General features: G+C 43.8%; 1 protein-coding gene across 20 annotated transcripts in view; it reads right to left on the reverse strand.

Moving 5' to 3' along the window:
- LOC119374714 (uncharacterized) overlaps positions 1-17,264 on the reverse strand; it is a 189,082-nt gene that overhangs the window by 171,492 nt on the left and 326 nt on the right. For 18 of the 20 annotated variants that reach the window (XR_007414396.1, XR_007414395.1, XR_007414397.1 and 15 more), the window contains exon 1: positions 3,895-4,090. The exons of the other annotated variants lie outside the window; for them this stretch is intronic. Coding sequence is in view for 8 of the 18 variants with exons in the window: in XM_049410950.1 (XP_049266907.1) it covers positions 3,895-3,982 (88 nt within the window). In the remaining 10 variants the exon portion in view is untranslated. Of the gene's footprint in view, positions 1-3,894; positions 4,091-17,264 lie in introns of those variants that run through there. 20 annotated transcript variants of the gene reach the window in all.

Raw genomic sequence — 17,264 nt, forward strand, 5'->3', positions numbered from 1 at the left:
CGCGCTCGTCCTGTGTATACACATATTACACAAGGAGGCTACCACTTTTAAAGCACTTCACCGCCGCAGTTCCATCTAGCGTTTGCGATGTTTCACCGCCCTTCCGGTGTGTGGGGTTCCGCGGCGGTGTACTCAGCGTATACGCTCAGTTCAGGAGGTATTGCTGTTCTTCGCGGTACACGGGCAAACACAGCAACGCTTCGCGAGTGTGAAGGGGCTAGTAAGTAATTCCTAAGCTGGCAACTGGCAACTTGACTGAACAGTTACCAGCGGCGGCCCACGAGACGTTCCCGCAGCAGCGCTTCCGGTGAGTACAATGCCAATGTAGTTCTTAAGCAGCACGTGTAAATTGGTAATTGCTCTGTATGTTTTGTTATAGCTGGCGTTGTGGGGATCTTGGAATATGCACTATAAAATAGCGTTAACTTTTAGGACAACCCTCGAAGTAATCGGCAAAACGTAAATGGAGACGACCAAACACGTATGCCATTGCCCGGCTGCACGCTATGTGCGCGCATCAGCGTTTAAGGTGACTCTCGGTTTTCTTTGCCGTGATTATTCAAGTTCAACGTAACTCCAATCCCTAACAGACCATTTGGTTCCGCTAGAATTCAGCGTAGAAACAACACGATGATAAAATGAATCTAAGCCTGCACATCTGGAAGCACGGCATGGCTTAAGTTCGCTTCGGTGCGAGAAGCCGCCACTAGCGATACGCCGAAAGGGTGCCCGTTTTTTATTATATTATTGTCAGTTTGATATGGCGATTATCTGAGAAGCATGACGACGAGCGCACTTGTGAGGATCTATGCGAGACGATAGGAAAGATGCAGGTGAAATGTACCAAGCTAGAGACAAGCGATTTCAGTTTGGCCTGTCCTTCGTTCTCATTAAATGATTCGTACGCTCCTTTTTTTCTGCAAATCTGTGGGTTACATGAAGACCTCAACGGCTATGAAGTGTTTCAAAATTGCTCCCTTTATGAGAATTTTTTTACATTACTTATTTACATCGGCACACTCCACGGTAGCTTAGCTGGTAATGTTCCATGGTACTAAGCTTGAAAATGCGGGTTGAATTGTCGATCATGGCGGCAGCACTTAGGGGGGGGGGGGCGATGTGTAAGAACACTGGTGTACTTAAGTTTAGATGCACGTTAGGGAAGCGCAGATCGTGAAAATTATTCCGGAGTGTCCCGCTAAGGCGTGCCTCATAATAATACGATGCTTTTTTCATGTAAATTTCTATGCATTATTATTATCCTTAGTTGACAGCACGACACAAGGTATAGGGAGGCAATAAAGCTCACACTATATGGAGACATACCACTTAGCCCTTAGTGCGTACCATAGCGCAGTTTCTCTCTTTTATGTATATGCATTTAGGTGAATAATCAAACTATGTAACAGGATACTGACGAATAAGCACATGGACGAGTAGAAATACACCAACAACGCCAGCTTCGACAAAATTTTACTGCGCGCAAAAACAGTCTTTGTCTAATGCAGGAGGAGCTCCTAGGGCCTAGTCATAACGATAGGCAATCAGCCGGGCAGTACTTGTTAGCAGCGGCTAAACCATGCGTGCACAACCCTCGCGCAAAATCTCGCATACCTCGTGACTGCCTAAGAGCTTATGCGGACCAATTAGCTTTCAGAAATTCTAGTTCTTTTTCGCCCAGCATGAGGGAACGGGAACTTACACAGTAATATTTTTCATTGTCAATGGAAAATATCACGTTCTCGCTGAGTGCCATATTTGCGCAGCACACGTGTTTGATTAAAAGAAAAGGGCCTTGCGTGCTGGTTTGTGCGAGCAACAGCGTATGTGTTCAGCTAAATGACCTGCGCCGGGTATTGGCGTCGCGTTCCTCTTGTGCTCTAGCAAGCACTCGTTAAGACAGCACCCAGAGTGGCCAATGTCAGATTTGGCACAGGCGAGCGTAATGTACAACACGGCACCAAGCTCACATTCCACGAGGTTATTTATGTGTGTGCTTTACATTACAGGCGGGCCCCTTCTTGCCACGTGGAGCTGGTGACAGATTCATTCCCGGGGACATTCATTTTCCCGAGCTGAAAACAAGACCCGTACTCCGCATCTGTCGTCAAATCTTTTTAGCCCGTATGAAACCTGATGCCAGTAGCGGCGAGCACATGGGCTGAGGGTTTTCATTTTCCCGGAGGGGGCGGGGGCATGACTTGCTGTTCCGCATCTGTATCTCATTCTGTCATATATATATATATATATATATATATATATATATATATATATATATATATATATATATATATATATATATATATATTGAGAGATAGAGGGAGTCCGACTTACCAATTTTAGTCGTACCGACACCGCGATATCGTTATGAAGATCTCTCGTGGAGACTCCAGATTTATTTTTCAATTTACACAAAGACATCATTCCGCCTCGTAACATTTGGCTCAAAGCGAGAAAGGTCGCATGAGCTGCTACTCGCTGACTGCGTCGTATAAAATGGATTTCCACAATGCGTGTTATCTGCCAGGTTTTTTTATTCGCATGCTTTACTTACTTTGTTGGCTAATGCTGGCACAGAAAGCTTTAATTATGCCTGAGAATTCTATTTCACATGGCCTTGAAGTAATTCTCAGACGGTAGCAAATACAATTTGCTACTTCTATAGACCGTGTGCGATGCCGGAGTTACGAATTTTTCCGCCGAAGGTTGTTTTCTGGACGAGTATTTCAGTTGCTTTTCGGTCGCCAAACTGGTATAGCTTAATCCTTTTGTGATAAAAAAAATGCGTGCCATCTTTTTTCGGCGATTTGATAGGCAGGAATGTCGAAGGGTACCTCTTTGTAGACAACTAGTCTGTGCAAAAGAATTCTCTGGCTGATTGTGTCGGGCATGGCCGTTCTAGAGGTGGGGAGTTGAGGGGGTTAGACCCCCCCCCCCCCTTGAAATTTTTGCTTTTACTTTTCTGGTGATGCTAAAATATTTACACGCCTTCACAGCGACCACCGGTTGCCAAAGTTAGCCCTTCGAAATTACTGGGTACGACCCCTGGTGTCGAGATTGCTTAGTATTCTCAGCATCATTCTTGTGTTCTTAAAACCAGTCGCTACGTGGTTCATAACTTCTTTTACCTTCCTATAGCTTAAGAAGTCGCTTCAGTTGTTTATCAACACAACATATTCTGCACATACAAATCCGTTTGAGGGAAATTTTCAACTGAACGTTTGACTTTTCACTAGCCCATGATTCGAATTTTAAAAGCCTGAAATGGAGAAGAAGCGGGCATAAGCAGCTGCGGCCCTCTGTGAGATGGCTGCCAGACAGGACGGTCAAATATTCTGTTATCAGTGGACGGGGACCTAAGCCAAGCTCTTGAAAAATATCGCGGGCCGGCGCCAGGGGGGGGGGGGGCTTTGGCCCCCATGAAGCTTTCCGGGGGTGGGGCCGAGCCCCCCCCCCTCCCCTGCCCACCGTACTCTCCTCCCATGGGCGAGCACGTATTTTTTAGCTCCAGCCTAAGCGATGACGTACATTTTATCTCGCGGATTTGGCCTTCAATGATCCAGCACGGATTATCATTGTGATAACCAGCTTCCTACAGGTGCCTCAGTAGTGCTTTGTCCGTGCCCATGTTCGCCAGCCTGATGGTACATAGCTAACCAAAACCAGCTACTCAGCTGCCTTAACTTGGGAAAATCACACGCAACCAATTTTAAGGGATTCACATGTCAGTAACTTTATAACCAGCCTTTACTGTATAAGCTTACGCCATAGGCATGCCTCTAGCGCTAAACACTGTCCGTGACATTGGCGCCATTTACCCGGAAAAAATTTGTTTAGTTAAGATAATCTCGTTTATTGATTAAAAAGCGTGGAGTAGCTTTAAAATTTACTCACTTGGTTTAGCAAGCTCCAATTCCATAATTATTATCAAGACAACATGTGCGATGGTGACTAAGGCGACCTTCATCATACACCACCTCATAAGATTGAGACGATACACTTGAGCCGGTACAATTATAATTTTATGTACGTGTGAAGAGCCCGCGAAGCTGTGACCACAGCTCGCTATCACCAGCTTCGGCAGAAAAGGCTGCATTGTTACTTGTCGAAGCACAATGCGACAATGGCTGTCCTTTTTTTCTCCGAAGACAACACTGCCCGCTAGAACAAACTGCGATAGCTTATGCAGAGAACGGAGCTGTGGTGTATATTTCTAACGCTCTGCCCGCTTCCAAACAAAGCAATGCTGGAAGCGCTCGCCTGTTCCTGTGCGTGCGGACGACGAAAAACGGAGCACAAACTTCAGAATATCGTTATCAAAATGATATCGTATTTTAGTGACAGCACATCGTAGTTGAGAATAACTGATAGCAGTGTCGTAGGTATAGCATGCCATGAGGATCCTCCAGCTCCTTGTAAACACCGTCACATTCGGATGTGTTAGAAACCTATTTTTTCAGTGCTCGCGAATTGGGGCATTGGCGTAGTAATAAATACATGTTGGTGCTTCATTACTCGTATCTTCATAGCGTTTACATGATGTATGACCCTCGTGCCATAAAACACTCTTATCGTTATACACGGCGCAGACGAAAGAACAATCGGGGAATGAACACTATTCGACGAGGCACAGACGGTGTATACCCGGTTCTGCATCATCATCCAGTTGTTGCAATGAACAGGGGAACCTCATGAAACTAAACCAAAACAAATTAAAATATATACAGAAATACTCGGCGAAGCTAATTGTTTCGTGTAGCTCACGGACGTGCGTATGATATGGCAAGCCCTAAAAAGCCTCCTCCCTTCTCTAAGTGTATATGACACCTGGACGTGTTTCTCTTAATATACTGGTATTTATGGCAACAAAATGGGCCGGTTTAATTATCATCCCTCTCCAACATCACTCGGAGAGATGGGTAGCGGTAGCAGTCAGCCATGATGTTTTGCGAAAGACGGCGTTCTTGGAACAATCTTGAAAGCGCATATGCATGGGCGTGTTGTTATTCCAGAGCAATTTATTAGCGCTCGAAAAGAACAAAGGACTGAAAGGAATGACGTACATGGACAGGACGTGTCGCTGTCATTTCTTTGCACTTTTCGGAGCGCTAAAAGTTACCTTGGAAGGAATGTTGTCTCAAAGTTGTCTTTTCTGAAATTCCCTTAGCTCGGTGTGTTTCCTCATTCCTATCTTGTCTTACCGTGTATATTGTAGTGTATAAATACTGAGAGCTTACTTTTCTTGCATTGTACTATTTTTACACTGGGAGTTCACCTTCCTTGCATTTAGTAGTAAAATTGGTAAGAGATTTGTATTGGTGAACTTCTACGACAAAAGGCTCCATTATATTTGGAGCTGTGAAAACAGTGTTGGCGTGGCTAACTACCTATGCTACTGTATTTATATCCACCGACACTGAGAACTGCAATCTTAAGCAACACTTATGCATACCGGGTAATGTGATTTTTTATTGAGTTCGGCTACCGGGAACACCTCTACAGTTTATATCATCAATATATTTTACGCTACTATATACAGCGCGTTTTTAGACCGCTTTAGAGTCATATTACATCCTATCATTGTAAATCATTTGTAACCGTGAACACATCACCTGCCATGGCGTTCTTTGACAACACCTGGCACTTACGACATTAAAACCAATATGTGTGGTCGTCTCTCTTCTCTTCTTGTGTACGTGTCTGTTGAAGGCTGGGTTCCTCGTTTTCAAGCTATGTACCAAACGGCCCAACACCAGACTCTTCTAAAAAACAATATATCATCATCACCATGATATTTTCGTCTTTTTTTCAATAGTTGGATATGGCACATTATGTGACCTGTATTATTCGGATTGCGCTAACAAAGGAAGGAGAAAAATTAGGAGGTAACGTAGCGCAGAAGTATTGAAGCCAAAAAATTACACCATCTCTCGCTAAAGGGGACCACGAGGCGATGCGAAGCCGGAGCACTTGCACGATTGCGTTCCGTTCGCGTTCGCTGGGTATCCTACCGACCTCGCGTCGTAGAACGCGAAGAGAAACACTACGCGCGTCGTGTCTTCCCTCTAGACTGGCCGTTAATTCTCACAGGGCGTGCGAGGAACGTCGACAGGCGCGCGAGAGAGAGGCAGCGTAGGTGAGGAGAGAGAGGGGGTGGGGACGCGCATGCGCTGGCTCTCATCGCGGCGCTGCGCAGGAGAGAACTTGGGCATGTCGAGCCCGCGTTTCAGAGAAGCCAACCGAGGCAAGCGCTGGACTGGACGCGCGCAGCGCTCTACCACATGAAAGAGAGGAGACTAGAGGAGGAGTGTAGCGTATGCGCCGTGAGAGCAGAAGCGAGAACGCAGGAGAAGCGCAAGCAGGTGCTGGTAGAGAATTGGGGAGAGTAACGAGCAGCTGTTGGAGAGAGGGAAGGAGGAGAATCGCGCATACGTAGTGTGCGTGCGGACTACGCCGCATGCGGATGACCACGCCGCGTTACATACCCCCGAGCAAGAGATACTTCGCATCTAAAACGTGTGTCGGTCGAATGCGTGATAGCCACGTCCGATCACACCTTCAGTGGAGTCAACTTGCGCCAGCGCAGGCGCACAAACGTTCACTGTCATTACGCGGCGCCTCAGAAGTCATGTGTTGGGCCGACGCTACTGGCTTCATGGAGCGTTCGTTCGCCAAGGCTGGCTGCATAACATAATGGTCTCCTAACTCTTTTCTTCCACCATGGTGCTGACAGAGGAGACTTGAACAAATAGGTCAGACTCAGAACCGTGAAAATCTTGTGCTTCATCATGTACCTTAATAATACAGTCCTATATTTATCAGAGGGGACGTTCAACCTCAATAAGTGAAATTGTTATATTTATTATACAAGCTATACATCTCCTTGAAGCGCATGCACAGTACAGCTGCCATCCTGCCATCACGATATCGACAGCGCGTGCTCGGTCAGTGCGTGGATGGTTCCAACACCTCTAGGTACACGAGGGATGCCTAGTTATTAAGGCGAAAGCATTAGGTGCCTCATCCAGCACGAAAATTGACCGTCGTCACCATATGAAGTCATCAGGACGTCACAGGTTGACAAAATTTGTGACATAATCATGAAGTCACTATGAAGTCACCATGACGACACATAACGGGACGTCAGATGATGGCGTCTTCACATGACGTCGCGCTTGGTCAGACGTGGGCCGGTCACGGAGGCAGGCGAGGTGCGGAAAGCTTTCAGAGGGGGGCGCGGGAGGGTCAGTACATCGACTGAGAAGGAATAAATGATGGCTTTCACCTTCGCATTGTCTTAGGCGAATGCGTAAAATACCGTATGAGTTTTCTTTTTCGAAGAACAATGGCTGTAATTGGAATAGTCGTCATGCTCCAGCCACTGAATTTTGTAGCACGACCAGAGCAATGGTGCACGTTCAGTGCTGGCATGGGATCTGCACGCTTACATTACGGCCAGTATATGTTCCTACTGTACAGTAGCCAACGCAGCCAACGCGCGTACCAGACAGTGCTGCATGCAGTGGATCGAGCTTAAGCGAAGTCCACTACGCGCAGTGTTCTCGTTTGGAGGTAACCACAGTTGCTTGCCAATATTAAAAAACGACAGGTTTTGCGATATAGCTGAAAGCGTTGTTGAAGCAGCAGAAAATTACGGTTCGTATAGTCATCGACGATGACCAAGCGCCAAGGAAAGCCATATATATTTCCTGGGTAAGATGCTGCACCTCCACACACCAACTGTGTATCATGAAAACTTATGGGCACATCAGCGCACACATGGGAAGGCATTCTTGGAGGAAACCGCAATTCTAAACGAAACTTCGACACAGCATATTTCCTTGTGATGATACCTCAGTTGAAACTCCGGAACTTGCACTATCTGAATCTTTGATGTATCGTCATGGCTGTCACTGTAATCCAAGTGCTCCACACGGAGCACGAGTCACGGACATGTCTTTCGCGGTTTAAGTAATTTCAAGTTGTTATATTTATAGCAATATTCTTTTAGCGTAGTTTAGGTATAATGCAACCTTCCATTATTCAAGCATTCTTTTTTGAGTATTACCATAACCATTCAACGAGTCTAGCTTCCAATGCACTGCCGAGGTCTCCAAGCTGGTGACATATTTTTTTCAATAACTGTGTTCTTCGAGGTTATGGTTACTACACGATCCAAACTTGCCGTTCCGACAACGAACCCATTCAGAGGAGATGTCAGCTATAAGCGGAACTTCAAATGGAACTCAGTACATTACCTGTTCTGTTTCTAGTGTGTATTGTTACCTTACACAATTCAGCTTCATCAAGCCATTCCTATCGCGCTATAACCTGCGTATACCCTGCAAAAGATTACCGGTGAGGAACGACACGATATTCATTTCTGCTTCGTTCTTCTCCTATACGTTATTTCGTGTGTTTTTATTGCACAAAGCAACATCAATAATAAAGCGTTAGAAGAACAAGCTTACGAGCAGTACGGCTATACAATTTGAAGTTAAATGTATCATTGATACTTAATTCAGGCTCGACAAACTTACCAAAGGAAACCTAACCTAAAAGTGACCTTGTTGTACGTGCTATAACCTGGCATCGTCATCCGTGAAATCCATATTGTTCGAGTTCTTACAAACTTTGATACCCTCCAATAGTAACTTTTTAATGCTTGTTGGCGGCTAGTTGGTTTGAAGCGTTGTAACGAAAAAAACGGCAGGCCTGCGCGGAAAGCGCAGCACAGTCACAGCGAAAGCTGGAAGAGCGGCATTTCTAGAGCCCGTTATTAACTCTCCTGTGGCTACTAATACAGGTACATTAGCAACGTACCCACTACGCCACAAAGCGCAATTTTTGGGAAGTTGGGAAGCACCCAGCACGACATTATTCGTTGTTCTGCGGAGAAGCAAGGTACCATATGTAAGCGATTATGTGCATTTTGTTGATGCGGCGGTTGATGACGATGAATAATTATGGTTGCACCCTTTGTAATGGGTTGGAAGCTTTAAACGACCCACTAGTTACGTAATGCATATTGTGTGACGCCCGGTCGTTATTTAACTGTCCCACCACGCTTTATAACACACTTTAACCGGAGAAACGTAGAGCGAGAGAGAGAGAGAGAATTGACTTTATTGAGACCCTGAGGAAATGGATCATGGGAGCCTTATGGGCTTCCTTGGCAACCAACAGAAGCGCACTTGCGAGGAACCCACACGCTATAAATAATTGTAATTTTTGAGAAGTAGGGCAGTAGGCACTGTGCCATTTTTCGTCATTCTACAGACAGCCGTGGTACCTGCTAAACGCATGTAAGGCATTATGCGCACTTTGTTGATGCTGTGCGTGATGACGATGAAGAATTATGGCAGAGCTCTTTGTAATTGGTTGTAAGCATTCAACAACCTACTCGTTGCGCAATTCGCATTGTGTGACGCCTGGTTACAGCTTTCGCGTTGTGCGAGGCTTGGTGCTTATTCTACTCTTTTACCATGCTATATTGCATATGCTAATGTGGTTCCTTCCCGACATGAAGCCTGTATAGGACCTTTTTGCATAGTAGTTTCAAGCACCGGCATGGCTCACAGGGAGGGTTGGGATTACCACATCTTTTCATACGCGAAGTAGTAAACAGGTTCCTTTTCTTCCGCAACACAAATGATCCTTTCCTGCGTAGGGTGTGCCAACTGAGACTGACGCGGGCTTTACCTGGATATGTGGTTGGTAGGAATCACATGACAGGCGCTGTCTGCGGGTATCTTAAGGAGGTTATTCTAAGTGTACGCTTTTTAACTGTTAGATTTTCTAATGAGTATCTGTTTTCAGTGACACGTAAAAAGCTCTACAAAGATGTATGTGATGCTGTTCTACCTGTACCTCTATACCGAGCCATATACATTGGAAGTCAAGGGCAAGATGTGCTTAAGAGGGTGAAGAGAATGCAAGTGGCTCCTGCCGCGAAGTCTTTCTTTTTTAAGCTTCATACAGGTACATTATCTCTCAAGGCATTTCAAGAAGACCGTGGTCTTTTCTTACCTTGGGGGCCAGATTGCCTCATCTGTAAAAAACCGGAAACCATAGACCACGTTTTCTTACATTGCTGGGAAGGAGTTTATTTTTGGGATGTGCTTCAAAGGACGATAAAGAAGGATTTGCCGTTAGATCCACATGGTATAAGATTTCTGCCAGTAAATGATGAAGAGGGACTCCCTTTTGACTTGATTATGCTAATTGGCCTTCACTGTTTATGGCGGGCTCGCATGGCGGGGTTTTATTGCGATTCTGACGCACGGCCCGCACGGATGTATTTTCGTGAGTGTATGACTAAGTTTGTGGAACTCCAGAAAGCTCAGGAGTTTGTACCTGAGTGGTTGTCGAGGGTCGAACCCTTGACAGCGCTCAAGGAATTTTAAATTTGTGTCTGTCCAGTGGGACTGACACAACTTTTGTCTTTTCTTTCATGTCCTTATTGTTTGATGTACGTGTCTAATAACAGGCAATAAAGCAAAAAAAAAAAACCGGCATGGCTCAGAGGTTGAATACAGGGCTCCCACGCAAAGGGCCCAGGTCGGAACCTCGTTCCATCCTGGAATTTTTTTCTTATTTAGTTTTTTTCTTATTTCGAGCGATTTTTTATTTGTTCGCTCTTTTTGCTGCTGTTACCTATTATGCACGCCACTAATTATAGGAGGTCCCCCTGACAGTCTCGTACTTTGGGACCTCCTGATTCTGTATGTATTATGTAACCCGATCTTTGTACATGCAATAATAATGAATAAACTTGAACTTGAACTTGATAGTGGTTACGGACACCGGCGGCGGCGGCGGCGGCGGACAAGTACGGCACATAATATAACAGCTTTCGCTGTAAAACAGCACAAGGGTGCATGGACAGAATGGGCACGCACACGAGCGTTGTGTGCGCACAATCTCGCAGCGCTCGTGTGGGTCCTTCTTTTCCTTCCTGTCTTCTTCTGGCGTTCTCCTTTACATGACAGTGTTACTAGTGCTGGTGTTATCTATTGTGACCTAAGTGATCATTTGTCCTTGTATTGTACGGTACTCAAATCATTGGTTCAGTCCCTCGAGTGGTCTATTACTGCCGAATTTAAACGGTCATAACCAGTGATAAAATTCAACGGGTTCGTGCGTTAGTGTCAGCAGTGAACTTGAAGGAGCCATTAAAAGACAAAAATGACCCTAATGCGTTATATGATGCATTTCTATACAAGGTAATTGAATTATATGACCACGCTTTCCTCGTCACTTTAAGACGTCAATGCAAAAAAGCTAGAAAGCCTTGGATAACCCGCTCTCTTTTAAAACGTTTATCGAAACGGAACAGTCTCTTTAAAAGGTTTTTATTAACTAGAGAAATATAAATTTTTGCAGAATTCAAGCGCTTTAGAAACAAGTTAGGAACAAATATAAAAAAATCAATACATCAGAACTATGCAAACAAATTTGCCGAAGTACATTTTGATCCCCGTAGAACATGGTCAGCTCCAAGACATTTTAATAAATACACATACTACTCTACCCACTCAAATTGTCTCAGGTAACCAGATTTATACCGGAAAAGATCTAGCCAATCAACTTACCTCATTCTTCCTCACATCTGGGTCTTTCGACTGGGAGAGTAGTTCAAATGATGCTGACTTCTATATTAAAACTTCCGAGTTTAGCACCTTATTTCTTGATACGACTTCGCCGAGTGAACTCTTAAAGATTATTCTTAGCTTAAAAAACAACTGCTCAACAGGCTTTGATGGCATTAGGGTACCACCTATAAAAGCTGTTTCCGATATATTAAGTGTAGTATTATCTAACATAGCCAATGTTATTTTGTCTACTGGAGTATTTCCTAATCAGATGAAAATCGCGAGAATTTCTGTATTGCATAAAGGTGGCTCGGTTCACAATTTTAATAAGGCCCATATTTGTCCTCTCGTGTTTTTCGAAAATAATAGCGAGTGTTATCCCTTCAAGAATCATAAAATATTTACACAAGCACAACCTACTATCACATCATCAATATGGATTCCAAAAGGCTAAATCGAAGGAAAGTGCATTCCTTTATATCAAGGAGAAATTATTATCCACAGAAAATCACATATATGCCTTAGACGTCTTTTTAGACTTTAGGAAGGCATTTTATTCTATCAAACACGATATCCCCTTTACTAAGTTACCAATGTATGGAATACGTGGTAAGTCTCTGACTTTAATTCAAAGCTATTTGTCAAATCGAGCACAATTTGTTGGTATTCATGACACAAAATCAGACTTGCAATCAATTTAGTATGGTGTCCCTCAAGGATCAATTCTAGGACCAACATATTTCTTCTCTACATTAATGACATAGTTTCAATTCCATTAACCCCAGATGTATTTCTTTATGCATATGAAGCGAGCGTATTCTATTCTTCTGCTGATTTAGCTACTCTCGTACCATTGGTAAATTGCTGGCTGCAGAATTTATCAGATTGGCTACATCATAATCGTCTGCAAGTAAATGTCAGTAAAACGAAATTTGTGACATTTCACTCCATTAATAAATCGGTGATATTTCATGATGCTATTACATTTCGAAGTGAACACAATACAAATTTCTGGGAATACAGTATCAGGAAAACCTTCGATGGACTGAGCGCGTAGAGTTCATGATACACAGTATTTCCAAAACAATAGGTATGTTAAACAAAGATCGCAACTTACTGCCTACATACCTCAAACGACAGCTTTACTTTTCTTTGATACATTCTCCTCTTCATTATTGCATACTTGTTTGGCGGGTTACATCTCCAAGCAATTATAACAACTTACTCATTATGCAAAATAACGCTCTCTGCTTTGTTCATAATTTATGATATCATGAACATGTAACTTCCTATTTCATCGTGAATCGTATACACAGTATCCGTGCGATGTATGCTCATCGACCCTCCGAGCTCATTTATTCTCAATATACAGCCGATTCTCACTAGTTTCTATCCACTTATAGCAATAATTCCCCTAAGTATCACTTCAGACTAGGGGTGTGCGAATATTCGAAATTTTCGAATATTCGTCGAATATTAGATTCGAAATATTCGTATTCGATTCGAAAATCGTGTATTCGAAAAGTTTCGAATATTCGATAACTTCGAATATTCGAAAAATTCGAATATGCGATTCGATTATCATGCATAAAATAACTCGTCTTCCACATTTCTGCTGCGTTCGTATAGCTAAAAACATTGCCGAGAGGAGCGATAAACATCGTAAGTACACGGAGGCACGATATCTGCCTGCGACGAGCGCCCCAATACGTATGATTTATTGCTGGTGCATCTCCGACGTGCAGCGCTGTTGGCGATCATGTAACCGTACATTTTCAATATTATGCGGCCGTAACGTGCCGCACTACCACTCGTTCGCTATGCGGGACCACTTCTGAAGAAAGACAGTGACCCATGTGACTGGTGGCGGACTGTAGGCACCTTCAGATACCCCATTCTGGCAAAGCTTTGCCCCATGTACCTCCCTATACCAGCCACTTCTGTTCCAAGCGAGCGTGCCTTTTCAGTGGCAGGAGGAGTTGTCTCTGTTAGTAGGGAGCGCCGGCTGCCTGATCATGGGGATCAACTCATATTTCTTCATGATAACATCTAGTCATTACTTTCATTGTGCAGTGATATTTGCTTGCGTTGTGATGTGCATTGTGCTAGCCTGGCCATTGTGTTCTGGAGATAGCAGTGTATGTTTTGTTGCCAGTCAGGCTGTTAATGTTTTTTTTCTTCAAATAGTTACATGTTAAATAAAATATTGTTACTGTGGAGGCATTTTTCCTTTGATATTCGATATTCGATTCGATATTCGAAGGTGGATATTCGTATTCGATTCGTATTCGAAAAATTTGATATTCGCACACCCCTACTTCAGACATTCGGCATTATGGCAAAGACCAGAGCATATTATGAACTACAGTTATTAAACTGGCAAATTCCAAATCTTCTAAACACCCACACGGATTTAATGTCATGTATTACTGCATATCACACGCTGGTAACAGTCAGCAAGCAATCCAAACAATATTTCCTTGATGGTGATGCCAATGAACTCTTATAGTTTTTTTTTTCACCCATTTAAAGTTTCATTAAGTATTTCTTTATTTATTGGTTCTAATTTGTGTTCTGTAAGGCCATTACCGTGGAGAGGTTCGTAGCAGTTTTTCCTGACATTGCGTCTGTATTATTTCTGTATGTGATGTATCTTGCACTAAGTTATACTCACATTTTCGTGTTATGCAATTCCACCATTGTGTGCACGTCATTTCTACTGTTTATTTCTTAGTGCTAGTACTTTTTTGTATAATATGTACCACATGCTTGCGATTATTCTGTGTGGTGAATGCGTGTATGGTGCTAGAGGCCTAGTCATGTGACGTTTCTTTCAAGGTCACCTTTTGCCACAAGCAGCATGACAATATTATATTCTTGCACAAATGAAGAAATAAAAAAATCATGGCTGCATCACTTGGATAAGGGGCGAACTGAAAGAACACTCGCGTACTTTAATGTGGATGTACGTCAGGGAAGTGCACATGCTCAAAATTATTCCGGAGTGTCCCAATAAAGCGTGCTTCGTAACATTCCGGTGGTTTTTCCACGCAAAATTCCAGGCATTATTATTATCCTTAGTTGACAGCACGGTACAAGATATAGGGTGGCGAAAAAGGTCGCACAGTGTGGTACCTCACCACTTAGCCCTGCTTGCGTGTAATAGCGGAGTTTATTTTTTATATATATATTGTGATTTAAGTGGACAATCACATTATGTAACATGACGCTGCCGAATAAAGACATGGACGAGTAGAAGCACACCAACAACGCCAGCTTCGAAAAAATTTTACTGCACCCAATAACCGTCTTTGTATACTCCAGGAGGAGCTCGTAGGGCCAAGGTGTAAAGACAGGTAATCAGCCCGCCAATACTTGCTTAACAGCGGCAAAAGCATGCGTGCACATCCCTCACGTTAAATCTCGCATACCTTATGACTGCCTAACAGATGACGCGGACCGAATATATTTGAGAAATTCTAGTTATTTTTCGTATAGGGGCGTGAGTCCTATCTACTCAACTTCAGCATTGCTATCATCTTTACGTCGGCTTACGTTTATACTCACATCTACCCACACATACTTTGGCAAACTAGTGTCCGTACGACAGCTCAATATTTATTGATCTGAGGCATGAGTTACGAAGGGAGGGGGGGGGGCTGCCTTGACCTTCGCACTCAAATTCTTTCAAGGAAAGAGTTTGAGTAAAATTTCATATAAATATCGCGTGTGAGTCCTCTCTTCTAAACAATCGCTAACTATTCCTACAGTTTGAACACAATCCCACTTGAATATGTCCGGTCTTACAAGTATCTTGGTGTTCACATTACTAACTCGCTATCATGGTCCGGCCACATTGATCACGTCACATCCTAGTCTAATCGCATGCTCGGTTATCTAAAACGAAACTTTTCTGTTCGCCAACATTTTTAAAGAAACAGCTGTACATCGCCTACATTCGTCCTTTACTAGAGTACGCCGCATGTGCGTGGGATACCGGCCACGCAACACTCACTGACAAGTTAGAGGCTATTCAAAACCGGTCGTCACGTCTCATTCTTTCGAACTATCATTGAACATCCAGTGTAACTGCCATGAAGATTTGGCTCAATCTCCCTCCGCTTGTCACGCCCAGAAAAACAGCTCGCCTTTGCGCCATTCAAAAATATGCTATCACAATCACAATCTAAGATCGCGCTTAATGCAGCCTCCATCTTTCATACCATTCCGCATCGATCACCCCAACAAAGTGCATATCCATCGAAGTAGCACATTCACCTTTTCCCAATCTTTTCTTCCGAACACTTCCGTCGTGACGGGAATCTTCTATCAGGATCAATCGCCAGTATTAGTAAGCCTGGCGCATTCTGTCAGGCATTAACATCTTCCATGTATACGCATTGAACGCAGCTCTTGCTATAGTTCCTCATTGTTTCCATAGCTTGTATTTCATAACGCATTTTTTCCGTAGTTTTTTATTATTGAATCTTTCGTTCTTTCTGTGCTTTTGCTAGTTTTTTTACATGTGTGTTTTTTTGTTTGCCCCTCCCCTCTACAATGCTGCAAAGCCCTGAAGTAAAATAAAATAATAATAACAATATTAAGAATAATAACAACAATGATAATAATAATAATGTCCTTACTGGACTGGAACCACTGGTAACTCAATTATGATACGAGATCAAATAGTGCCAAGTACAGCGCCGATAATGGGAAATATTGGTATTAAACACCATGGTCTAAAAAACTCATTGTACGCTAAAGGACTCATGAGTCGGCTCACTCAGACTCCCTCGGACCCACATGAAGCCGTGAGTGTGAGTCTGAGAGTCCGACTGAGTAATAGTTTGGTGAGTTTGAGTCCGAATGAGTCTGGTAGAGAAAATTGTCAGTTATTCTGAGTTCGAGTGAGTCTTGTTGAGGATACTTTTGGCGATTCTGAATCCGAGTGAGCCCGAAGGGCAAAATATATTTTACTAGTGAGCCTGAGTGAGCTCCACATTTTTTGCCAACCTATGAGCGTGGCAGAAGAGGCACTCAGACAATTATCAATGCAAAAGGCTCTGTAAATTTCGTGTTCCCTCTGAGTGCCAAGTTTGCGCAGCGCACGTGTTTGATTAAAAGAAAGGGCTGGTTTGTACGACCAATGCCATATGTGGTCAGCTAAATGACATGCGCCTGATATTGGCATCACATTTCTGTTGTGCTCTAGCAGGCGCTCATGAAGACGGCACCCAGGCTGGCCAAAATAGGATTTCGCACAGTCGAGGGTAATGCAGTACACGACGCCAACCCCACATTCCACGATGCTTTTTATGTGATTTACATTGCTGGCAGACCTCTTCTTGCCGCGTGGACCTGGTGGCACATTGATTCCAGCTTTTCCGGAGCTGAAAACACGACCCGTACCCCGTAGCTGTCCTCGACTCACTTTAGCCAGTATGAAACCTGACGGCAGTAGAAGCGAGCGCCTATTTTGCTCCAGCCTAAGCGATGCCGCACATTTTATTTCGCGGATTGGGCCTTCGATGATCGAGCACTGAATAACAGTGTGATATGCAGCTTCCTCCAAGTGTCTCAGTAGGTATTTCTCCGTGTCCGTGCCCATGTTCGCCACTATCATGTCCCATAGCTAAACCCAAAACCAGCTAGCGCAGCTGTCTACACTTA

Source organism: Rhipicephalus sanguineus, chromosome 11, assembly GCF_013339695.2.
Source record: "Rhipicephalus sanguineus isolate Rsan-2018 chromosome 11, BIME_Rsan_1.4, whole genome shotgun sequence".
Taxonomy (NCBI): domain Eukaryota; kingdom Metazoa; phylum Arthropoda; class Arachnida; order Ixodida; family Ixodidae; genus Rhipicephalus; species Rhipicephalus sanguineus.